This window comes from Kwoniella pini, chromosome 2, assembly GCF_000512605.2.
Source record: "Kwoniella pini CBS 10737 chromosome 2, complete sequence".
Taxonomy (NCBI): Eukaryota; Fungi; Basidiomycota; class Tremellomycetes; order Tremellales; family Cryptococcaceae; genus Kwoniella; species Kwoniella pini.
In genome coordinates this window covers 800,696-824,658 of record NC_091717.1, presented here as the reverse complement: position 1 = coordinate 824,658, position 23,963 = coordinate 800,696, and the positions used below count along the sequence as shown (strand labels likewise).

At 38.3% G+C, this 23,963-nt stretch overlaps 7 protein-coding genes across 7 annotated transcripts; 5 read left to right on the top strand and 2 right to left on the bottom strand.

The window, feature by feature from the left end:
* Positions 1 to 494: 494 nt before the first annotated feature.
* On the top strand, positions 495 to 3,011 carry I206_101626 (uncharacterized protein; the record flags this gene model as incomplete). The annotated part of the gene is made up of 17 exons (XM_070202430.1): positions 495 to 531; positions 628 to 770; positions 914 to 1,075; positions 1,138 to 1,182; positions 1,259 to 1,272; positions 1,418 to 1,505; positions 1,580 to 1,744; positions 1,826 to 1,870; positions 1,935 to 1,955; positions 2,019 to 2,077; positions 2,143 to 2,154; positions 2,213 to 2,316; positions 2,376 to 2,385; positions 2,440 to 2,560; positions 2,626 to 2,657; positions 2,713 to 2,751; positions 2,816 to 3,011. 17 exons carry the CDS (start codon positions 495 to 497, stop codon positions 3,009 to 3,011), a joined length of 1,293 nt encoding a protein of 430 aa, XP_070058531.1.
* Positions 3,012 to 3,580: 569 nt separating this feature from the next.
* I206_101625 (uncharacterized protein) lies at positions 3,581 to 6,148 on the top strand (the record flags this gene model as incomplete). The annotated part of the gene is made up of 5 exons (XM_019158110.1): positions 3,581 to 3,772; positions 3,868 to 5,460; positions 5,531 to 5,768; positions 5,841 to 6,052; positions 6,122 to 6,148. 5 exons carry the CDS (start codon positions 3,581 to 3,583, stop codon positions 6,146 to 6,148), a joined length of 2,262 nt encoding a protein of 753 aa, XP_019008723.1.
* Positions 6,149 to 6,659: 511 nt separating this feature from the next.
* Positions 6,660 to 8,359, top strand: I206_101624 (uncharacterized protein; the record flags this gene model as incomplete). Its single annotated transcript, XM_019158111.2, has 10 exons — positions 6,660 to 6,761; positions 6,834 to 6,850; positions 6,921 to 6,979; positions 7,050 to 7,071; positions 7,141 to 7,214; positions 7,288 to 7,374; positions 7,439 to 7,584; positions 7,645 to 7,712; positions 7,787 to 7,842; positions 7,920 to 8,359. The coding sequence occupies 10 exons, from the start codon at positions 6,660 to 6,662 to the stop codon at positions 8,357 to 8,359; spliced, it is 1,071 nt and encodes a 356-aa protein (XP_019008724.2).
* Positions 8,360 to 8,695: 336 nt separating this feature from the next.
* On the bottom strand, positions 8,696 to 15,418 carry I206_101623 (uncharacterized protein; the record flags this gene model as incomplete). The annotated part of the gene is made up of 30 exons (XM_070202429.1): positions 8,696 to 8,888; positions 8,965 to 8,997; positions 9,061 to 9,079; positions 9,149 to 9,225; positions 9,292 to 9,427; positions 9,484 to 9,525; positions 9,585 to 9,636; positions 9,705 to 9,955; positions 10,016 to 10,079; positions 10,153 to 10,389; positions 10,452 to 10,552; positions 10,607 to 10,693; positions 10,754 to 10,823; positions 10,878 to 10,979; positions 11,037 to 11,095; positions 11,145 to 11,192; positions 11,256 to 11,413; positions 11,470 to 11,692; positions 11,752 to 11,837; positions 11,892 to 12,064; positions 12,117 to 12,194; positions 12,248 to 12,619; positions 12,695 to 12,911; positions 12,970 to 13,026; positions 13,083 to 13,188; positions 13,306 to 13,321; positions 13,368 to 13,691; positions 13,751 to 14,046; positions 14,103 to 15,221; positions 15,286 to 15,418. 30 exons carry the CDS (start codon positions 15,416 to 15,418, stop codon positions 8,696 to 8,698), a joined length of 4,929 nt encoding a protein of 1,642 aa, XP_070058530.1.
* A 752-nt stretch (positions 15,419 to 16,170) lies between these two features.
* Positions 16,171 to 17,967, top strand: I206_101622 (uncharacterized protein; the record flags this gene model as incomplete). Its single annotated transcript, XM_070202428.1, has 4 exons — positions 16,171 to 16,380; positions 16,456 to 16,948; positions 17,022 to 17,624; positions 17,723 to 17,967. The coding sequence occupies 4 exons, from the start codon at positions 16,171 to 16,173 to the stop codon at positions 17,965 to 17,967; spliced, it is 1,551 nt and encodes a 516-aa protein (XP_070058529.1).
* Positions 17,968 to 18,221: 254 nt separating this feature from the next.
* On the bottom strand, positions 18,222 to 20,073 carry I206_101621 (uncharacterized protein; the record flags this gene model as incomplete). The annotated part of the gene is made up of 2 exons (XM_019158114.1): positions 18,222 to 19,564; positions 19,647 to 20,073. 2 exons carry the CDS (start codon positions 20,071 to 20,073, stop codon positions 18,222 to 18,224), a joined length of 1,770 nt encoding a protein of 589 aa, XP_019008727.1.
* A 744-nt stretch (positions 20,074 to 20,817) lies between these two features.
* Positions 20,818 to 23,912, top strand: I206_101620 (uncharacterized protein; the record flags this gene model as incomplete). The annotated part of the gene is made up of 22 exons (XM_070202427.1): positions 20,818 to 21,076; positions 21,153 to 21,278; positions 21,337 to 21,369; positions 21,428 to 21,535; positions 21,588 to 21,652; positions 21,714 to 21,739; positions 21,794 to 21,941; positions 22,000 to 22,045; positions 22,100 to 22,158; positions 22,223 to 22,283; positions 22,334 to 22,440; positions 22,504 to 22,518; positions 22,572 to 22,667; positions 22,732 to 22,827; positions 22,885 to 22,910; positions 22,965 to 23,023; positions 23,082 to 23,127; positions 23,187 to 23,278; positions 23,348 to 23,432; positions 23,525 to 23,621; positions 23,692 to 23,844; positions 23,904 to 23,912. The coding sequence occupies 22 exons, from the start codon at positions 20,818 to 20,820 to the stop codon at positions 23,910 to 23,912; spliced, it is 1,812 nt and encodes a 603-aa protein (XP_070058528.1).
* Positions 23,913 to 23,963: the final 51 nt, after the last annotated feature.

Below are 23,963 nucleotides of genomic sequence, written 5' to 3'. Positions count from 1 at the left end.
GAATGATATGTATGAATAAATACGAGTACAGTACTTTTGAAATTTATGTCGGTTTCTAAGAATTACCGGTTAGTCCACAAATGAATTGAATGAATGAACATTTTCTTTAAAAATAACGAACGTGCTTGAAGAGTTATGATATATCAAATATATGAATTCATCACACGAGTAGAGTAGTCTTTAATCATAAATCTAATTTAAATTCTTCATTCATCATTTATTTATTTTAAAATCATGCTTAAATCTATTGATATTTCAATCAAAGGATTTTAGGTTGCAATTCATTCATCGTTAATAATTCATATTGAATAAGGAGAAGATTATTTAGATAATATAGGTTGAATTGAATTGAAATTTAGATATTGAGAGGGAATCATCAATTTATAAATATTATTTTCAATTTCAAAAAAAAGTTTTTTAGAGATCATATATGATTTTCTTAAACAAGAATTTAACATTAATAAATCAAAATAAACGATAAGATACTATACGATATGATTATAAATCAAATAAGTAATATAACTTTGAAACGTATGTTTTTATTCTTTCTTCTCTCTCTCTCTCTCTCTGTAAATATAATGAATTTTTTCAAAAAATGATAATGTAATAAACTCTTTTTTTTGATAGATTCACCTGTTCAAAGTGAACCTCATATTCATGTTGATCCAAATTCAAATTTATTTTTATTTTATATTTTAATTATAATTGGATTAGTTTTACTTGGTGGAATTTTTTCTGGATTAACTTTAGGTTTAATGGGTCTTGATACTGTTAGTGATTTAATTATAATTATAATTATTCTGTTTTTCTCTGAGAAGAAATTTTAAGGATATTGAAGAAATGGATTATAATTCGAAAGGAAGAGAAATATACAATTGAATAATAAACTGATTTTGTTTTAACTTTTGATCAGGTAAACCTTCAAGTATTAGCTATATCAGGTACATTAGATGAAAGAAAACAAGCTCCAAAAGTATTAAAACTTATAGGAAATGGAAAACATACTATACTTGTCGTTTTACTTTTAGGTAATACTTTAATTAATACTTCTTTACCAATTTTTTTAGATTCAATTGTAAGTTTTCATTGATTTTTATATATTGTTTAAGTAGTTGAGAATTTATATTTTTCAATTAGGTTGGAGGTGGTATAATAGCTATATTAGCTTCTACATTGTTAATTGTGAGTTGAAAGAATCTTCGACTGTACAAGCAAAGAATCACATATATCGTTTTATTGACTGATAAAACCCTTTTAGCTGATTTTCGGAGAGTGAGTATTATACAAATATAAGAGGATTTCTGTTAATCATCTTGGCACCGGCGGGTCAAATAGAATTTTACCTCAATGTAAGCTTTGCGAAATTTTCCTTATCATGCTTTCATATGCTAATTCATCTCGAAGCGATATGTGATAGATATGGCTTAGCAATTGGATCTTCATTTGCACCAATAATAAAAATTTTAATTATACTGTTATATCCAATTGCAAAACCTATGGGAATGGTATGTTTTTTCTTTTCCTTTAATTTAGTCAAGGAAAGGTTTCATGTAATAATTATTATATCTAATTATTTTAGGCATTAGATTATATTTTAGGAGCACATTCTGATCCAGTAACTTATAGAAAAGCAGAATTAAAAACTTTTGTTAGTCTTGGTATCGAAGATAAATTGAATGAAGATGAATTAGGTTTATTAGGTAGTGTTTTAGAATTTTCAAATAAAACTGTTAGAGATATTATGGTATGTCTTCGAGTTTTTGTTAAAGAAATCGCGCATTTTTCTATTATGATTAATAGGAACTGATATTATTACTTCTCACAGACCACTAAAGAAGATATGTATGTTCTATCTGCTGATAAGATAGTTGTGAGTAAATCCCCAATAAACAGGAGAACGGCCTGAAATTGACATGCTGACAATGACTGAAAAGGATGAAGAACTAGTTATCGAAGTGAGTTGATACCTCGAAGTGAAATCTCATGGTGCGTGTGAATCGGATTAACATTATAATCAGATCTTACGAAAAGGTTATAGTCGTATACCAATATACGATTCTCGGACATCGACTTATTCGTGAGTCATCCATCAAGGAATTTTCTCCTCGTTATCTGAACATCGACCTGATGCTTCATGAATAGGGGCTGCATGACGTGAGTATAATTTTCGGGGAAACGAATGTTTCGAATTGGTCGTTGACATAGAAAGTAGATTGCGAAGCTTGGTTTCATACGATCCAACAGATCTGCATCCAGCTTCAAGGCTAATATCGCAGGTATTACCTCAATGTCCTCCTGATCTACCATTACTAGAGGGTGAGTATGGCGAGTTTTGAGAATCTCTTGACTGTCTTCGCTGATTCCCCCCAAATTAGCAATGGCATAGTAAGCTCTAGCCATGAAAATGATCATCCCAATCCATACCTGACAGCCTCATAGTTTTCAAACAGGTCGAAGTCATATGTTGTTGATCAACAATACTCCAGGACAAGATGAAGGAGTTATAGGACTAGTCACACTTGAAGATGTAGTAGAGGAATTAATAGGTAAAGAGATCATAGTTAGTATTGCCTTTTTGTTCTTCGCCAGAATTTTAGTCATTGATAATTGCCTAATCTGAAATAGGACGAAACGGATGTATATATAGATACACATAGGTAAGCGCACGGCCGATTAAGTCTCATCGAGAAGAGCTTATGGTGTTTTGTATAGTCGAGTACCAGTAATTAGATCAAATCAAAGAGCGAAACAGTAAGTTCATCAGATCACCTGTACAATTTACGATAAGGTTTATTGATATTTTTGAAAATTGTAGGACAAAAGGTTTGAAAAGAATATACGAAGGTCATTTAGCCAGACAAAAAGCTTCAATTTCATTTAATAGGACAAAATCTCTACATATTGGATCACCAAGCTATGGTAGTTTAAGTGAAGGATCTAAGCTTATAGCTCAAAGGAGTGGGGAAATAGGTTCAGAGGATCAAGGCGATAGGGATGATGGAGTTGTATGAGAATTTGGTCTAGTTTGCTATGTATTTGGGTATCTGTGTTTCATTTGAGCTGGGTACAATAAATCACCTTTGTATTGAGGGTCTATCCTTGGACTACCGTCAGTAATACTCCAAATGCTGTACTAGCACAAATGATTTTTATCTGATTGATTTTGGAAAAAAAAGCTAGTCGCGATCCCAAACACGTGTTATTTGATTGATTTTTCTTTTATAAGCTAGAATTTACCCTTAAGGTTAAAAAAGTTGATCCGTCATAATCCGAATGAAAACAAAAATCAAAATTCATCGTGTCACCCAAAACAATTAATCACATATATTCGGCCGGGCATTAGCAAAGTATATTGGCGATCTGCTTAAGATAACTATTCATTTCATCTTGACAATAGGCTTCGTTGTTACACTTTATATAGGTGACAAGGTTTAACGGGGAACAATCGTGCGATTATTTATATACCCTAGTGATCGTGGACTATCATTATTGAAATAGTCAAGTAATATCTAAAATTCAGTGGAAAGATCGAATCTTATTTGAAAAACAACTTATCGATTTAGAAATTCAGTCCGCCATCATGGCCACTCAACTCGATCTCCTGATTATCCTTCTTACAATATCTTTACCACTTCTTTATTTCTTCAGAGAATCTTTACCCTTTATAGGAGGTAAACCCCTTCCATCGACTCAAAATGGTTCAATTGGTAAAGCTAAGAAAGTTGAAGAGGAAGGTGATCCTAGAAATTTCGTAGAAAAGATGGAACGAGCTGTGAGTGAAATTTAACTCTGCTTTGTCCATCCTGAGAGGTCACGATCTTTAATCATAACAAACCATTCTTGCTGATAAAATAATCATTGATACAGGGTAAACGAGCTGTCATTTTTTACGGATCTCAAACTGGTACTGCTGAAGAATACGCTATTAGACTTGCAAAAGAAGCTAAATCAAGATTTGGACTTTCATCTCTTGTTTGTGATCCTGAAGAATATGATATGAATTTATTAGATCAAGTTCCAAAAGATTCAGTTGTTATTTTCGTAATGGCAACATATGGTGAAGGTGAACCTACAGATAATGCAACAAATTTAATTGAATTAATATCAGAAGAAGAACCTGAATTTTCAAACGGTAGTACATTAGAAAATCTTAATTATGTTATTTTCGGTTTAGGTAATAAAACTTATGAATTTTATAATGAAGTTGCTAGAAAATTAGATAAAAATTTAAAAAAATTAGGTGGAAATAGAATTGGTGAAAGAGGTGAAGGTGATGATGATAAATCAATGGAAGAAGATTATTTAGCATGGAAAGATTTAATGTGGGAACAATTTTCAAAAGTTTTAGGTGTAGAAGAAGGTGGTTCAGGTGATGTTGCTGATTTTTTAATTAAAGAAATTACAAATCATCCACCTGAAAAAGTTTTTCATGGTGAACTTTCTCCTAGAGCTTTATTAATTGCTTCAGGAACGAATACACCAAGTACTATTAGTGGAGGATATGGAATTAAAAATCCTTATCCAGCACCTGTTTTAGCTTCAAAAGAACTTTTTACTTTAAATGGTGGAGATAGAAATTGTATACATATTGAATTTGATTTAACTGGAAGTGGAATGAATTATCAACATGGTGATCATGTTGGAATTTGGCCTTCAAATCCTGATATTGAAGTTGATAGAATTTTATCTGTTTTAGGATTGTTAGATAATAATAAAAGATTTAATATTATTGATATTGAATCTTTAGATCCTGCTTTAGCAAAAGTACCTTTTCCTGTACCTGCAACATATGATGCTATTTTTAGACATTATTTAGATATTTCAGCAATTGCTTCAAGACAAACTATTGCTTTTTTATCAAGATATGCTCCAACAGAAAATTCTAAACAAAAATTAAATGAATGGGGTACAAATAAAGAAATTTATGCAAAAGAAATTGATGGACCTGCTTTAAAACTTGCTGAAGTACTTCAAGCTGCTACAGGAGATTCTTTAGATTTAAAACAAGGTGAAGAAACTTTTAATTCTACAACAAAATGGTCAATTCCATTTGATAGAATTGTATCTTCAGTTCCAAGATTACAACCTCGTTATTATTCAATTTCATCTTCTTCAAAACTTCATCCAAATTCTATTCATGTTACTGCTGTTGTACTTAAATATCAATCTGCAGCTTCTCCTATACATCATCATGAACCAAGATGGGTATTTGGTTTATCAACAAATTTTATACTTAATGTTAAAAATGCTCATTCAGGTTCAAACACTCCTATGTCAGAAATTAATTCAAATGCATTAGAAGCTGTTACGATGAAAAAAGTACCTAGTTATAAATTGGCTGGACCAAGAGGTAATTATATTAAAGAAAACGTTTATAAAGTACCTATTCATGTTAGAAGAAGTACTTTTAGATTACCAACATCTCCTAAAGTTCCTATCATCATGATTGGTCCAGGTACTGTGGGTTATATGTTCTTTCTTGCTTACACAGTTTCGAATTCAAGCTAATATACTTATTGTGATGATATAGGGTGTTGCACCATTTAGAGGATTCGTACAAGAAAGAATCGCATTAGCTAGAAAAGCAATTGAAAAAAATGGACCTGATGCTTTGAAAGATTGGGCACCAATGTATTTATTTTATGGATGTAGGAAATCAAATGAAGATTTCTTATATAAAGATGAATGGCCAGAATATGAAAAAGAGTTAAAAGGTGTATTTAAAATAAAAGTTGCTTTTTCAAGAGAAATGAAAAAACCTGATGGATGTGAGTTTAACAAGATTTTAAATCAAAAACTTGCATATTTTGCTGATTTTTGTTCTAAAAAAATCAATTCAGCTAAAGTATACGTTCAAGATTTAATACATGATTTAAGATCTGAATTAGCTCCTTTAATAGTTGATAAAAGAGCATATATATATATTTGTGGAGATGCGAAAAGCATGTCAAAAGCTGTTGAAGAAAAATTAATTCAAATGTTAGGTGAAGCTAAAGGTGGAAGTGCTGAAATTGAAGGTGTAAAAGAATTAAAAATGTTAAAAGAGAGAAATGTTAGTTTTCATCCATATCATTCTTAAATGATTTGACGCTGATGTTTTTATAAAAATAATTGAATTTAGCGACTCATGACTGATGTTTGGAGTTAAAAAAAAAAAAGAGTTTAATAATTGAGAAATATTCATTTGGGTTTTGTTAGCGAGTTTTAAAAGTAAGTTAGAGGAATGTCATAGATATATATTTTGATTTCATGCATACATATCATTGTTTGTTATCGAACATTGCTTGAGTTAGTAGTAGTCTTGACTTATATAGAATTATTGCCCGATGATAGTTGGTGCCTGAGTGACAAATGATATTTATGATCGATCGACAAATTCATTATCATATGCTTTGACATTATGTCACCACTTTTTATGGAATTGTCTTGGTATTTCAATATGTTACATGGTTATTCGGGGATAACTGACCGTTTTACATTCTCGTTTAGAAGTTGGAAGAAATCAAATGATTGTTTAAAGCATATGTATATATATATATATAAAATATATACTCGAAATTTCATCACACAACGATTATCACAAGGCAAATTGAACAAAGCTATATCAATTGGAATTATAAATAATTTAGAATAGCTTTTTTCAAAGCGATATCATTAAGATGTCACCTCATATTATAATTGATCAATATAATTTAACTATTTCATTTTTAATTACATTAGCATGGCAAATGATTGGATTTGCTATAGCATGGACTTTTAAAGTGAGTACCCAACTTATCACAAGCAATTGGAAATAGAGATAGAATCATGCTGATATCTTCGATTTTGGACAGTTTGATAAAGTTACAGAGTAAGTTGAAGTTGAACTCAAACCCAAATATAAAAGAAAGGAATTTAATCAAGTTGATCTTTTCGCAAAGCTTCACCGGAGGATCGAACTTTTTTATATTGGCTCTTATTACTTTAACTACAGGAGATAGTAGGTTTCTTTTTCAATAGCTTACCCTGATCTTACTAGAATTCATGCTGACATGAAAGTTTTACTCCAGCTTACACTGCTCGTAATATTGTGTCAGTTGATGTAATAGATACTTTCTGTGCATTTGCATTCGACTAATCAACGTATATACCATTTAATAGCGCTTCGGTCTTAACGATGTTATGGGCAGCCAGATTAGCAGGTTTCCTATTATTCAGAGTACTTAAAACAGGTAGTGAGTATCGATTTACTCTTTTAATTCTTGTATCTAAGAAATCTTAATAAGCTCATTGAATATTCTAAATTAGGTGATACAAGATTCGATGATATCAGATCTCATTTTTTCAAATTTGCTGGATTCTGGGTAGGACAAATTGTATGGGTTTGGATAGTTTGTGAGTATCTCCATTAATATTTGGCAATTATACTGATTGATGAATTTTTTATCACTCTATTTAGCCTTACCCGTTGTCATCCTTAATTCATCTGCTGTTTCTTCTACTTTACGATCAGGTGATCCTTCTTTCGGTAAAGCAACTGATATAATCGGTATTATACTTTTCGCAATTGGTCTATTCTGGGAAGCAGTAGGAGATATACAGAAGGTATTTATCCATCCCACAAGATCCTATCAGTATTCTATCTAATATACTTTCTCACTGTAGTACATGTTCAAATCATCTAAGCCACCAAAGGGTCAACCATGTACCAAAGGTTTATGGTATTATTCCAGGTCAGCTAGGTGTTTTTTCTATAAAGTAAGATTTAATTCATATGTCATTAGCTAATTCAGTTCTACGTTGTTAGGCATCCACCTTATTTCGGTGAAATGACTTTACATTGGGGATTATGGCTTCTTTGTTGTGAGTATCATTTTGTGTCCTTTTTACAATTTTTCATAATCATTTAAGGCTAAAAATAATTTTTGATTGTGTCGTAGTAACACCAACAATAAATGGTGGATTACCAAATTCAGCAAAAGCAGCACAATATTCAGCTATATTATCACCAATTTTTACAATGATTTTATTATTATTCGCATCAGGTTTACCTACAGCAGAAAAACCAACAGCAAAAAAATTCTTTTTAATGTCTTATTCTTCTATTAAACAAAATCAATTAGATAATAATAATAATAATTCAAGTTCAATATCAACAAGATTTTCAGAACCTGAACCTGAAAATGAAATTTGGTCAAATTATAAAAATTATTTAAAAAAAACAAGTATAATTATACCTTTTCCACCTTTTTTATATTTAAATTTACCTGAATGGTTAAAATCTAGTTTATTATTAGATTTACCTTTTTTTAAATTTGATGAACAAATTGATGGTAAACAAGCATTAGAAGAAGAAAGAAAAAAAAGAGCAAGTGTTTAATAATATGGCAAATAATTTATAATTGTTTTAACTTGATACTTTATTATACATTATAATTTGATTTAATTAATCATAGATATAGTAAATATGCTATATGATTTTCAAAGGACATGACAAATTACGTTGAGTGAGATTACTAACCTTCGATACAATATAATTCAGGCGTATACAAGTGGAGATTGTTAAAATACAAAAGTAGCTGGATTTGTCGAAAATACAATACCCTCTTCAGTTCGCTCTATACTCTTGTCATGTAGCCTAAAATCACCAACTCCCCTTTCGTGATCTGATAAGCCTATATCATGTCGGAAGACCAATTCCTGATTGATTTCACAGCTACCAGATCAAGCCTAACAAATCCTCCTCATTGCCTTCACCAGCAACATCCCCACCTTTACTAGCAGCAGAAGCTACGTTGGGTAATTCCGCTACTTGTTGATCCGCATTCTCTGCATCAAGGTAAATCGAAGTTCCGTTCCGAACACCTTGAGATAAAATTCGAGATTCAACAGTTTCGAGAGTGGCATAGCTACACATTGATACATTAGGTTAGCTTGAACGACCAATATCGTAGTGCGAAGATGATTTGCTACCAATTCACTCACCAAAAGACGGTGGTTTCCTTCTTTTGACCCAATCTTCGAACCAAAAACATTAGCTTAAAACCAAGCACCGGAGTCAGCCACGGTCATCCTGCTCACCGGTCAACTCGTCCAATAGCTGAATCAAACGATGGGTCAGCTTATCTCCGGAAACATGTCCTACAACAGCAGAGTATGCTGGTCTAACCTTGCAGTTCAAAACTATGTCTCAGTACAGGTTCAAGTAAATGCACAACAGTACAACTTGTAAGGGTTAATCCAGAACTACAAAACACTCATATCAGCTATCAGACACAATGCATGAACCTGACCTTTGTGACTGGAACCCACCTCTCCCTTTCAGCATGTAATAAGAATACCTTTATACTCTCATCTTTCAAGAACTCATCTACGACATCTTTTCTCTTTTTCCCTTCGTCAAAAGAGGTATACTTGATATCATTCGATCTTAGTGCTTGCATTACGACTAATACAGGTTATGTCGTCAGCTCGAGATTTTCTTGTAGGAGTATCATGACTCACTGTTCAAACTGTCTGACCAATTCGAGAAGATAACATGACGTGCTGCAGACCAGAGTTAGCTGCTATCTTCATCATGGCTACCAAGAGAAGGCCCAGCTTACCATCCGGCTCCCTGGACTTGTAGGAAAGCAAATGCTTGACCAAGAAATTGATCTTTTCGAGTACCATACGTCAGCAACGCTATACACTATCCAGACTAAACACATCATCTGGAAACTCACCTTAGATCCATATTCTCCGAGCATGTCCATATTCATGATACCCCGGATCTTCTCGACATCCATCATTTTCAGTCTCCTCAGATCAGCCGCTCTACGTTCGTTCTCTGCCTCCTCCGATAAGATTTCAGGTACAATTTGAGATGCAGGTCCGGTAGATTCATCTCCGTTTATTTTATCAACTTCAGCTTCATCCGAAGGATCGCCAGGTTGGTCAGATTTCAACTTGATCCGGGTTATTTCTTTCGTGTTAACTGCAAGATCCGATCTGAATTAGCTTCCATGTTTCTCGGGTAAAGCAAAAGCTGACTCACTTTCTGTTCTGCACGAAGGACATCTTCTACCCATCGGAGACTTTCTGTATTCCTTGTAACATGACTAACAAAAAAGGACTCATTAGCTGCCCATTTTCGATCGGTATCAACATTTAGAAACATGTGAGTGAACATACCAAACAGAAATAGTGACCACACTCCAACAATACCGCCTGTGTATCATCACTACTTCCAAAGCAGATTATACAATCTTCCTTGATATCTCCATTATCGTCATCCTTATTACCCAAAAACTGCAAGTATCGCCCCTTGACTACCATTCTAGCTAATTTGACCTCTAATTCATCGATGTCTTTATTACAATCAATCAATTCAGCTGCCAAGGGTTTCTTCTTCATCTCCGGTGCTGAAACCTGCATTGGATTGATGTACACATCAGCCAAGCTGCTGTTTGCGTATTCGGTTGCGCACTTACCGAATCAGAGATCTCTTGCAATGCAGCGAAATATTTGACACGCTTGTTGAAGGTGTTTTGGAATAGGTCTAACTCCTTGTTCAGCTTCTCCACGTATTTGGCTGTATTTGTGTTGTTAGCTAACATGTCACCATGATACAGAACCAGTCACTCACTCTGCTCATCGATATAAGCTTTCAGGAATTTAGCCGTCTCTCGGGCAATTGTGACCTCTTCATGTCTGTGCGGTCCGTTGGCAATACCTGATTTGCGGAATCAGCTCGGTCATCTCCATCAGCTATCGGAAGGACTGCCCAGCTCACCATTCAGATCGATGAGAAGTCCCTTTAGAGGTCTTTCGCATCCCTTCTCGACTCTTGCATCTCGGAATGCCTGTGATCGCACAGATCAGCGTAATCTACTTTTTGCGCATCTATGATCACTGACTTGTCTTTCGCTCATGAGTAGCTTGGCTTGTTCCTGGACCTCGTTAGGCATTTCAAGTGTTGGATCATCCACAACAGCATTTAAGGCTGCTTTGGTACTTCGCTATAACCAATTCGTTGATCAGCTAAGTAAGGGTAGACGAGTTTGAACGTTACTGACCTGCTTGGTCTGCCTTGCATCATGTTCTGCCAATAAACTTCGATTCTCCAACAAGAACTCTGATATCGGCTGTAAGCTACAGGTTCAAACTCCGGCGATCCAACTGACCTTTTCGATCGGCTATCGCAGCTGCGAAGGCCGCCATATACGCCTCGACTATCAACGCAGGATTAGCTATGTGCAGAAGCTGCTGTGGACAACACCAAAACGATGGCTCACCTTCTCCTTGGGCTTTGAGCGCTTCCGCATAGTACTCGGCCTCAGGATCCACAACGTCTGTGCTTTCACCTTGCTGGAGAGGTTCGTTATTTTCAGCATCTATTGGCGACGACAATAATGCTAATATCTTTGCCCTCCACTCAAACACCAAAAATGCGCTACAGGTTAAGCCGGATCAGCTACCCTCTCCTCACACAGAATGGAGCTAACTGACTTGTCGTTCATGATTTCCAGCAAGTCGTTGGCTTGGGTGATGATGCTGTTCGACAACATTCCACCTCGATTGTCAGTCTCGTCAGTCTGGAGTTCCTCCACATCATGCAGTGCTGATGTGTGACGGAGTTGTCCTTTCAGGAATTCGACAGAAGTATTGGCTGTTTGCAAAGGGCCTTTCAGAATCTCTTTCCTAATCGAGTCGGCCTGAGCATAAGCATCGACTACAAAATTCCCATTGATCAGCTGGGAATGCGTACGTCCACGTTGTTGAAGGCCTTACTTTCTGCTTCTTGCTCTTTGCGCATGTGCCTAACATCACCTTCATAGAACCAAGCTTGATGCAGGACAATTGAGATATCCCGGATCCTACATGAATAGTCATTAGCTATATTGCTTTTCCCCCCAAACAAGATAGCCTACGAGGCCTTAGTCGCTTGAATTGCTAAGATTCTCTCCCTTTCCTGTTGAGACTGCTGGCGATCAGGCGTCCCATCAATGTCAACTGTATCCTCCCTGTCTCCTAGTAGATTCTTCAGATGTTCATGGACCGATGTCAGTTGCTTGCTGAGCGTCGTCTTGACTTTATCGTAGAGCTATACAGCGTATGAGTCCTCGCGTCGACCGGAAATCGGAAGTCGTACTTACATTCAGCGCCGTGAGGTATCGAAGTTCGTCCTCCTCGTTGTGCGACGTCAATTGAGCCTTCTTGATCATGAGCCGCATCTGAAAGCCTATGTCAGCTTACCCTTCGACTGACCTCAGAAGGACAGACCTACCTGTTTTCTGCTTTCGAGCAAGAACTCTTGGGTGTGATCGTTTCTCATTCTCTCCAGGGCTTCGGGCATAGTCATCAATGATCTACCAAGATGTAATCTTCTCTCTCCTCCACCACCGCCTCGAGGCAAATGATCACCCATTTGACCAACTTGTATGTGAGTGCAAATCTGTCTGAGATTTCTCAAACAAACGATGAAAGCCCCTCTGTCAAGAGTCCAATCTTCCGGTCGTGCTTCGCGCCGATCGGCAGGTAAATGAAGTCGGTCCCGAGATCGATCAAGGGTATCATTGTAATAAGCCATTTCAATTTCTGACAACTCGATTGGTACGACGAATCTGTTCTGATGAGGAAGACTAAATTCGCCAGAAACCTAAGAAAAAGTCAGCTTCCAGCTTTTCCACGTGATTTATACAGTGTGGCCGAAGTGTGTACGAAAAAAACTCACTTCTCGCTTGGTTGTTCTGACGGCGATGCTTCTGAACAGGCCTTCAAATGCGGCTCGCATCGATGGTTGCTGTAGTCGATGCCACAATCGAGTGTCATGAGGAATGATGGGGACTCGCAAGAATTTGAGAGATCCCATTAAATCCTTGATGTCTGCTCTAGCGGGTGTACCGGAAACAGCTAGAGAATTTTTACGGGGTATCAAAGACACCATGTTTCTAGGATCAACCGTCAGTGCCGATCCCGACGGACGGAGCGGAGGCAAGAGCGACTCACGCCGAGTCTGACGAATCGCCTGCCAATTGGACTTCATCCATGATTACTCGCCACCATCTAAGACACGTGTCAGTCGCTTCTGCTTCGCAGACATGAGTTAGAGAACAACTGACTCTACCATGACTAAGGGACTTCGGGGTCTCTCATTCATCTTGTAATTGGCGGTAGACCGCCTACTTCGCTTGGGAGCAGGTAGAGCTACCTTCAAGTCAGACGATACTGGATTTCAATGAGTCAGTCAGTACCCCTGAGTCGTCAACGTAAGATAAGAATCTTACAATCCCTAATAACGAAATTAGCATGATGTATCAACATTCGACAATCGAGTGGACTCACTGGTAAGTGGTAACGACTATATCGTGCGCTCTGACATACTCCACGAATTGCCTTTGGGTGACTTGTAACGTTCCTTCTTCTTCCTCAACCATCTGAGGCTTGACTTCAGGCTCATCGACATCGATGATTTCATTTGCTGCCTCGACTTTGACCCGTCGACTCGCATTGGATCTAGAGTATTTCGTCCTAGTCTGATCTCTGAATTCCACAGCCTTTCGTTTCTTCTCAGCTTCAGCAGCTCTCATTCTGGCTGCTCTTTGCTTTTCTACACCCTTCTGAAGCGACTTCCATCCTTCATATACGCATACTCGTAGGCTGGGAGCGTGTTTTTCCATCTCCGCTACCCATTGTTTGAGTAATGGTGGCGGTGTGACGATGAGCGTAGTCTGTGAGGTGTTTCGTTTTTCAGGGTGTACCCAGATTAGAATCATGTAGGTGGACTTACTGCTACTTCAGTGACATTCATTTGAGCCTGCTCATCCCAAGCCTTTTTGTCTCTGAAAGCCAATTGTTCACTTTCAACCCATTTCTTGACTTCTTCAATTTCCATACCTGGAGTGCCCTTTAATAGATCAATAACAGGTACAGGTGCTTTTGGTAGGCGTTTATCTTTCGGATTTGTAGAAGATTTCGCTTGTGCCGTTTCGTTGTTGAGCGCTCTTGGTGGAAGCACGCGCGACCTGGAAAGCGGATGCCGGTTGAGCAAGACAAGAGCGATAGCTTCGACAGTTTTCCCTAACCCTGTAATCCATGATCGTGAGCAACAATTCTGACAATCAGAGTTGGGGTATACTAACCCATCTCTTCGCAAAGCATGGTGCCCCTTACACCCGATAGATCTAGCAGCGTTGGGACTTCGGTCTCCTCCTCACGGTCCAAATCATCCAGCGCCCTTTCCGGCGAAGGCTCAAAGGCTCTTCCTTTGCCCTTCTTATCTGTGTTTACTATATGGCTTGATGAGGAGGAACTTCCGACTAGCTTCAAATCCCCGGTCAAACGTCTATAGGCGATCTTGCTACCTTTTGTCCCAAAGTCATACTTCTTCCAGAAGCCGATCGGATCCGAATGGCTTATCGAAGTTCCACGCTCGCGTTGAAGAAGCAGTCTCAAAGTCCTAGTCTGGAAAGGCAGAAGCTTCGATACCATTTCTTTGGGTTGGAGCTGACCAGCGACGAAATTGAACGGTAGGTCGGGTGCAGATCTTAAGCACGCATAAAATGCATTAAGAGCATTGGCTCGAGCTTCTAACTCGTTGATGTATCCATCTGTTGATGTTGGTGAAGGTATCAAAGAGTGTAAGATCAAGCCTAGCATATCGCGGCCGAGTTCAGGGAGCGGTTCCAATATGGTGTGCGGATCCACCATAACTTTGACAGTGATGAGTAATTTAATATCTACCCCGCCGGGTGTAGAGTCTTCAGGAATCCAACAGATCTGCAAGTTTGTGTTCAGCTGGAAACGCTGCTTACCATCCCTATAGTTACCCTTTCTGGTGGATTCCGAGTTGGGATCTAAAGCTAATATAGCATGTAACCAATTTTGTGAATCCCAAGCTGAAGCTGCTGGTATCCATTCTTTACTGACCGATTTGATCAAAGTATCAAGTTGTGTTAAATGCTTTTTCTTGTGAGCACCAGGAAGGTAAACCTTGACCCCGGGTTTGAGAGGTGAGTAGGGACCCCAATGTCCAGGCGAGCCCAGATATGGTCTAACAACGTCCAGTCCGTGACCGATGTCTAAAGGAACGAATGGATCGACGGCATGACTCAGCTTACTTCTAAGTTCTGTATATGTTTGATATGCAGGATTGGGCTGCACTCTGCCGCCGAAGTATTCGAATTGGGACTGGGGAACTTTCAAAGTAGTCTCTATAGTGCACGTGTGGAGGTGGAAAAGAGGTGTTGACGATGATGCAGCTAAGGCGTATAGAAAGTTTAGCAGTCGAGTCTCGTGGATGGCTTAAGCAGATGATCTACTCACGAGATGTCTTGTTGTTTGTCGCCTTTCTCGCTAAAGCAGCATCCACGCCCTTCACCATCTGATCTACGTCATATCTGAGCTCATGAAGCTCGACGAAGTAAGAGCTTGTTGATGGTAAGGTAGTGTCTGACATGATGTCAATCACTACCTTGGTACAGCTCAGCGAATGGGGGGATGTATCTGCAAGTTGGGTATGAGAGAATGATCAGAAATGCGATGGGATGATTCCTCTTCTTATCTTTGTACTCGGTTCATTGTACAGTACTAAACATTTCTTATCGATAATTCACAGTGATTTCATTGTCTTTTGATGGCTCCGGATACACAAATACACCGTATACTTTCACACGGTCGCCCATCATTGATATTAGATTAAAATATCACGTGGTAAATAAGGTGTGTGACTTTTCATTTTGTTCCTTAAATCTTGATCAAAGGAATTTAGACTGGGTCATTCCCAATTGATCGATCAATGCAGGTTAGTGACCTAATTCAATTCAGATCATGTAGACTAACCCTACAAAGGGCTACTGCATTAATCATCAACAACGAAACGATGAAATCAACAGACAATACTTCTTTGAATAGTTGTCGCTAAGCTCCGAAACACACCAGTTGTTGATGTCAATTCATCATTTCATACGCTGAAACATCAGCGTCATCAATTGTCTAATCGCCCTTTATCTCGTAATCATTTCAGGTGAATTCGATCAACCCAAGTGAAATCAATCAAAAGTTAGAAAAGGATACATCGTCTCCGGTATTCACTGCCTCTTAAGAGACCTCACTTCTCAAGTCCTTCTTGAATTGGTCTCAAGTGTTCGGTCGACCTATTTCTGCTTTTCCACTACAACGATTTTCCTCGTCACAATCTCTTCTACCATCATGTCCACCTCTGCGTCAATCCTGCGGTCTTCATCGCAAACACGAAGCTCAGACAATCCACCATATCAAAGTACATCGTCCCATTTGTCGTTTCAGTCAGAAGCTAGACAAGCCGCTTTATCAAACTTGGAAGGATCAGGCAAAGATTTGGAAAGTAGCAGGCGTAGTCCACCTGAACAATATAGAGATCCTGAGGCAGTTCTATTACGGGTGAGTTGTGTAGTCAGGAAAGAATGGCAGAATGCTATTTCAGAAAGCTAATGTGATAGAAAATCATTCAATCAGTTCATCGAAAGGTTAACCTCACCAGAATATCAAGATTCTGATCCTCATCTAGTAGCTATAGGATATGAGCTAGAAGCATTACTATCCATATACGGATCTTCAGCCGTTAAATTATCTTTCGCATCAAGACCGTCTTCTTTGATATCAACTTCATCAACAAACACAGAATTGCCTCCACCAATACCATCAAGTTCTTATCTAGGACCATCTTCTAGTGGTATGGAAAGACGTAGTGAGAGTCAAGATTATGCCAATGCAATTTTTGATTATGATATAGGGTTTATCCCTGGTGAGAGAATTAGATATGAAGTGACTTTACCCGTTTGGGAGCAAGGTGATCATTTAGAAGGTATAGATGAGCAGAAAGTACCTGAAGATCCACCAAATATGAGAGTCTTAGTTAGTCTTCCGCCTACTTATCCGAATTCAAGTCCGCCTCAATTGCAACTTCTGGGTAGATATCTGGGTAATTTTGGGATAGATAGTGGATTGTGTGAGTCTGTCTATTTTGATTATTATTATATATACCCAGTCGTGATATCGTATTCTGATGATTTTGTGTACAGTCGGTGATATAACACGGACATATATCTCTTCAAACGGAATAACATTTTCTCCAGGAGATGTTTGCGTTTTTGATGGTTTAACTCACGTTCAAACAATAGTTAGAAATTGGTATATATCAAATTTATCAATATCACAAGAAGGAGAATCAGCAAGAGAAGAAGATCGTAATAAATTACGTTCAAAAAATGAAATACCACATCATTTAATAAGAGGAATGTCAACATTAGATATAAATAATCATGAAAATCAAATTGAAAATTTGAAATATGAATATGAAAATGAAGGTTTAACTTTAAATGATGACAATAATAATAATAATAAACCAAATTTAACAAGAAGTACATTTTCATATGGATCTCAAAATAATGAAGAAGAAATAATTGATATTTCAAAATTTAAATTTTTTACTTCAAATCCAATAATTGATAGAAAATCAACTTTTATTGGACATTCAATTAAAATTTCAAATGAAAAAGAAATTCCTTTATTAATTAATGAATTATTAAATGATAAAAAAATTGCAAAAGCTGCTCATCCTGCTATATTTGCTTATAGATTAGTTAAAGATTCTGGAGGTCCAGCTGGAAAAATTTATAATACAGGTTAGTTTAACTTTTTTTTTTTTGGTTTCGAGTTTTAAATTTTAAATTTCAGATTTTAATATTTACTAAATCATCTTAAAATGATTTTTTGAAAATAGATTATGATGATGATGGTGAAACAGCTGCTGGATCAAGATTAAAACATTTATTAGAAATTTTAGAATTAGAAAATGTTTTAATTGTTGTAACTAGATGGTTTGGAGGTATACAATTAGGTCCAGATAGATTTAAACATATTAATCAAGCTGCACGTGATGCTTTAGAATTAGGTGGTTTTTTAAATGATAAAAAAGATAAAGATGATGAAAAGAGTGGATCAAAAAGACGTGGAGGAAAGAAGTAGATTATCATCTTATACTAATACTGTCTTGCAAATTGTTGGACCTGAATTTGCAGGATTTGATAAGCATTGTATAACAGCGTTTTTGGCTTAGAGTATTAAAATCTAATTATGATCATGCATAGGGCATTTTAGTATTATAAGCGATACAATTGTGAATACATCAGCATAACATTCAAGTATATCTGGTAAATATCATCGTACAGATTTGTCTACATTCTTTCTCTTTTCAATATTTCTCGTCAACTTTCCTTCACTCACTTCCTCTTTACCGTTCGTCCTCTAGCTCTTACTCCACCTCTACCTCTCCATGCACCTCTTCCACGTCCTCTCAATCCCCACGGTCCTCTTTTGATTGATCCATTTGTAATTTTCTTTGCAATTGATTGTGTAGGTGGAATCCAACGTTCTTCTTCACTTTCTTCATCTTCAGAAAGAATTCCACCAATTCTCATATTTTTTTGATTTTCTTTTTGTTTTGATGTTGATTTTAATTTATCTACTCCTCTTCTCCAATGATTTTTATAAAAATCTTGCCATTTTTCATTTAAATCACTTATTAAAGGAAAATTCCATTCTGGATTATCAAAATATCTATTAATCATTTCATCATCATCTCTGAAATTCGATTTATCATGATGTTTATATACATTCACTTCATCAGAAGGAAAAAGGTTATTATGTAATTGTCTTTCCTTTTGTGGTGATTTCGATTTTGATTTTAATCTGATTTTAGATTTAATTATATTTTGTGATTTATTATTGGAATTAGCCAATTCAAGATCAATTTGATCAAATGGGAAATCACCAAATTGATCAAAATCAAATAGATCTTCTTCATCTTTCTGCTGTTGAATATCTTTATGTACCTGTTCTTCTCCCCTTTGATCATATTCATAGTTTTCATCATCTTTGAATAGATCATCCAACGTGTCCTTCCTCACAGATGTATCATCCACTCTATTCTCTAAAATGTCTTCCGTGAAGTCATAATCAAATGATATTTCCCCTTCATATCCGCCACCAGGTGATATATCTTTCTGTTTGCCCTTTTCCCTTCTTCTTTGCTGGACTGCCAGAGGTTCATCCTCTTCTTCATCATTCAGCTTATTCAGAACTCTTCTTCTTCGTTGGACAGATAAAGGTTCTTCATTCTCTTCGTCCGATTCAATCAGTTTGTGCATTCTTCCCCTCTTTCTCTTTTTCAAGGCTAAAGGCTCTTCGTCATCTTCTGATTCGGCTAATTGTTTTCCTTTTCCTTTCCTGTTGCTTTTGTTGGATGCCTGAGACGAGCAACCATGACCGGGCAAGCGGCTATCTTGATTCTCTTTATCGACATCCTCCATATCTGAGTCGTCAGACAGAATCATCAAAGATCGCTTGGTCTGTGGATCGGATCTGTCCCTTGAAGATAAGGGTGATGGTGAATGTGGATGCGACCATGAGAGAGGGGTGGATACATTGGGGTTAAGAATTTGGTGATTATGTCGATGCGATTCAGCAGTTTGAGGGGTTTGAGGATAAGGGCCGGAAGGAATATCTGAATTGAGTGAGGGTAAAGAAAAAGCTGGAGTTCGCAGAGGCGGAGATGAATGGGCGGCTGGAAGGATTCCGAAGTCAGCTTGTTCTTTTGTAATTGATCGAATGAGGGACATGGTAAGCAGCAGATTGAGCCAGCTTACCTATAGAAGAATGATTTGCCACCTGATCATCCATCACTACATCTTCCTCTGCGCTTTGCACTAAATCGAAAGGTCGTTCAAGATCGCTTTCATCCAGTTCATCGATTTGTTCCTCAGCTTCTGCTCTTTCTTTGCGATCTGACGCCTTCCGAGTCGACGAAGGTACTTCCCTCTCCCACTGAGTTAAACCCATCATCTCTAATCCAGCAAATTCGTCTTCATCCCCCATACCATCAACATGAATCTCAACTTCGTTTGAGCTCGTGAGTATTTTGGCTGGAGAGGAGGAGATAGAATCGTCTGGAGAAGTTTGAGATGATATTGGTAGATGATTCGAGCGTATTGGCGGAGGAAGATTGGGATCGCGTTGTAAGGTGTATATATGGGCAGAAGACAATGAGATTTGGGAACCGCTTGCGCCAGGCATTGCTCTGCTTCTTGTTTCAGCTCCGAGGAGACCGATCTACGGGCACTTCGGTAGACGACTGCTAACAATCGCAAGTTACAGGTGAATCGGCAGTATGAGAAGGAGTGATGATGCTCTTTTGACGATATGATTTCGATGAGTCAACTTATTCGCAATGTTCTCAGATCTAGACGCGTATGATTTCACTCAATCTGGGTTGTATTAAAGTGTCACGTGATAACAGGAGATGACGCTTGGACCATCGCGTGTTGTTGAACCTGTCTACATCAAAATGGTCATGCGAGACGAATTAAACCTCTTGTATCCTTGTTCTTCTGTGCTCTCTGTCGCAAAGTCTGGAACCCTCACGTTACGAGCTCACTTTGTTCAGCTACCCTTTAGGAACACTTCGGACTGACTCGTATAGCTAATCACTGAGCGACTAAGGAGTAAGTATTTAGGGAGATCGCAGCGCATTGACCATTGTCGTCAAGTTTCGGTCTCCCTCTATCAGACCATGGGAAAGATGGTCTCTTAGCGAGATTGACGCAGCTTCAATTCATCTGACTGTAACTATAGACTAAAAGACAACGATGACCAAGACTGTTGAATCCTTTTTCTGTTTCTGATCCTTCATTTTCACCGAGTCACCCTTTTCTAACCTCTAATTTTCATAAGAAGCCTTATACTGCTGGCCAGTATATCTGCGCAAATCTTTCCCACAGCAAAGCTTCCTTCCCGATATCATTTACAGCTTCACTTGAAATGCCAAAACGATTTTCAAACCTTTCTTTTGACTCTGGACCACCTAGACCTTTGGGATATTCCTTTACTGGGCCTAACGCAAGTCAGTCTTCAGATCGGCCTAACAACAATGGTCTGACATTCTTATCAAGGAACAAGACTGAAAGAGGAAGATTGCAAGGTTTGATGCATACCATGAGTAAAGTTGGTGATCAGCGTGGAGCGGGTAGTAAAGCACTGGGGTGGATTGAGAAAATGAAAGTGTGGATGGTCAATGAAGGTAAGCTAGATCAGCTCTTCTACAAGATCCCGGAAACAGGGGCTCAGTGAGCTGATGATGAGCACCTCATTCATAGGAAGTAAAAGGATTTTCTTCTTTCTTTGGATTTTCCTTCACTGTATGGCTTTTGCCTTTGCCCTCGTTCACTACCAGATTAAGGATAATTTCGTTACCGCTAGATCGAGCTTCAATTGGACATTCTGTGAGTTAGCTCTCCAGAACGCTTTACGGTTGATTGAGCTGACAGGACTGATTCGTAGCTGTTGCTCGAGGTGCCGCACAGGTACTGCATAGTAAGCTGAAGAACAAGCGTCTGCCCCTTACTCCAGCTGACAATCCTGGGCTGCACAGTTGATGTCATTTTCATCCTCTTTCCGGTTTGCAGAAATTTCATATCTCTACTTCGTAGAACACCTCTGAACGATGTGCTACCTTTCGACAAGAATATCACTTTTCACAGTAAGCTATTATTTGCGATTGAGCGACCTATCCCAAGCTGATAATGTCGTAGAACAAGTGGCGTGGATGATCGTACTGTTTTCGCTGATTCACACTATCGCACATATGCGCACTTTTGTAAGTCAGCTGTCTGTGTCGTCGGGGTCGTATGGTAGCTGATGTCACTCAATTTGTTCAGGCTTTGCTGGCCATAGCAACCAATACGTGAGTCAGCTAAGGGATTGGATTTCCATATACTCGCAGCTGACGGTTTTAAAGTGGGATAATTGGTTTCCTCGAGTTCAATTTCATCACTGGTCCCGGTGCTACAGGATGGATCATGTGGTTGGCACTTGGCATAATGGTTTGGTTTGCCATGGAAAAGAGAAGAAGAGCTCATTTTGAACGGTTCTGGTATTCACATCATGTAAGTCAGCTGGCAAATCGCATTCCAGACGACGTAAAAGCTGATTACACTTCACTAGCTGTTCATCATCTTTTTTATCGGGTGGCAATTGCATGGCATGTTCTGTGAGAGTAATTTCGTACCATACATGATGATCACAGCTGAAAATAAATTGGCAGGTATGATTCAGCCTGATAGGCCACCATTCTGCTCGGCAGGTACGATTGGTGTGTTCTGGGTCAGCTACATTTGCTTCTTCTGACGAGGTCAAACGAGACAAATTAGCTAACTTTTCAATTCAGAAATATTGGCTTCCAGGTGGATTGGTCTGGATATCTGAGCGGATCTTACGCGAAGTGAGAGGTGAGCTGATAAGGACATAAATGTTAAATTAGCTGACAATCATAATTCAGCTCGACATGTTACTTATATCTCCAAAGTAGTTCAACATCCTTCGAAAGTGTTAGAAGTACAGATCAAGAAGGAGAACACGAATAGACGTGCTGGTCAATATATCTTTGTCAGTCAGCTGGCTAACAACATACCGCTCAAGTGCATAGCTAATCTAAGGCATACATGACAGATCAATTGCCCTGAGGTTAGCTTCGCGAGCCTGATTGATTGCTCATTTCAAGCTGACAGAACGAACAGATCTCGTATTGGCAATACCATCCTTTCACCTTGACTTCCGCACCCGAAGAAGACTATATATCTGTGCATATCCGCTGTGTTGGTGATTGGACAAACGTGAGCTGGACAAACCCCGCCAGACTGTTTTGTAGACATCAAAGCTTATGTGGAGCTTTGTTAGGCATTCGCGAAGGCGCTGGGAGCTGATTTTGATGGTAAAATGACCAAAGAAGAGGAGGCTCATGGCGGTAAAGTCGTTACCGCTCCGGTCAACAAGGTTCGTTGACGGCCGCCTGTTCCATGGTCATGGCATGTAGCTAATTATGCGAAATAGGTCTTACCGCGAGTGATGGTCGATGGGTCAGCTATTTTTTGCGACTCTTGCGTACAAAAAAGCTGATGCAGGTATTATAGACCATTTGGATCAGCAAGTGAAGATTTTACGAAATATGAAACGATTCTTCTTGTTGGTGGTCAGTCAGCTATGTAATGCCCTCTTCTGACAGGCCATGAAGCTGATACATTGCTCAGCTGGTATCGGAGTGACACCCTTCGCTTCGATATTGAAATCAATATGGTATGTGGTCGCTGCTGGAATACGTCTTATCGTTCGATGACTTAGTGCGGAATCGTTAGGTATCGAATGAACAACTTTGGTAAGGAGAAGAAAACTAGGTTGTCGAAAGTATACTTCGTCTGGGTCATACGAGATTTCGGATCTGCTGAATGTCAGTCAATTTTCGCTTCTCCCTCCACTTTCTCGATAAGAGGGTGCAGCTGACCAAGATATTATATAGGGTTTCACAGTTTACTCCAAGCCGTCGAAGCTGAGGATATAGAAGGTAGAATTGAGATACACATTTATCTGACAGCTAAGATCGAGTGAGCGCTTATCCATCTCTTATCATCTTGGGAATAGTCATCTGTCTGACGTGTATCAACAACGATAAGTCGATAGCTGATGATTCGTATAGCGAGGATAAGATGAATAACCTTCTTATTCAAGATGTCGGCGCGAATACAGACACAATTACAAAGTTGAGATCTCCAACCCATTTTGGTAGGCCTAACGTATGTCAGCTTCCTTTTTTTCTGGCTCGTCCACGTATACAAGGGTAAAGCTGACCAGCTGTTGTCACAGTGGGATAAAGTCTTTGAATCTATTGCGAATAAACACCCCGATACGGATTGTGGAGTATTCTTCTGTGGTCCTGCTGGTTTATCTGGAACGTTACACCAGATGAGTAATAAGTATACTTCTCCAATGGGATGTAGATTCTTCTTTGGCAAAGAGGTGAGTGAGCTATTGTGTTCTGATACAGGCAGTCTTGAGCTCATTGTTACGATCATCAGAATTTTTGATCCGGGTTACCAGATACGGGTTTTCACGGGTCCCTCGTTCGGTAGTAACCG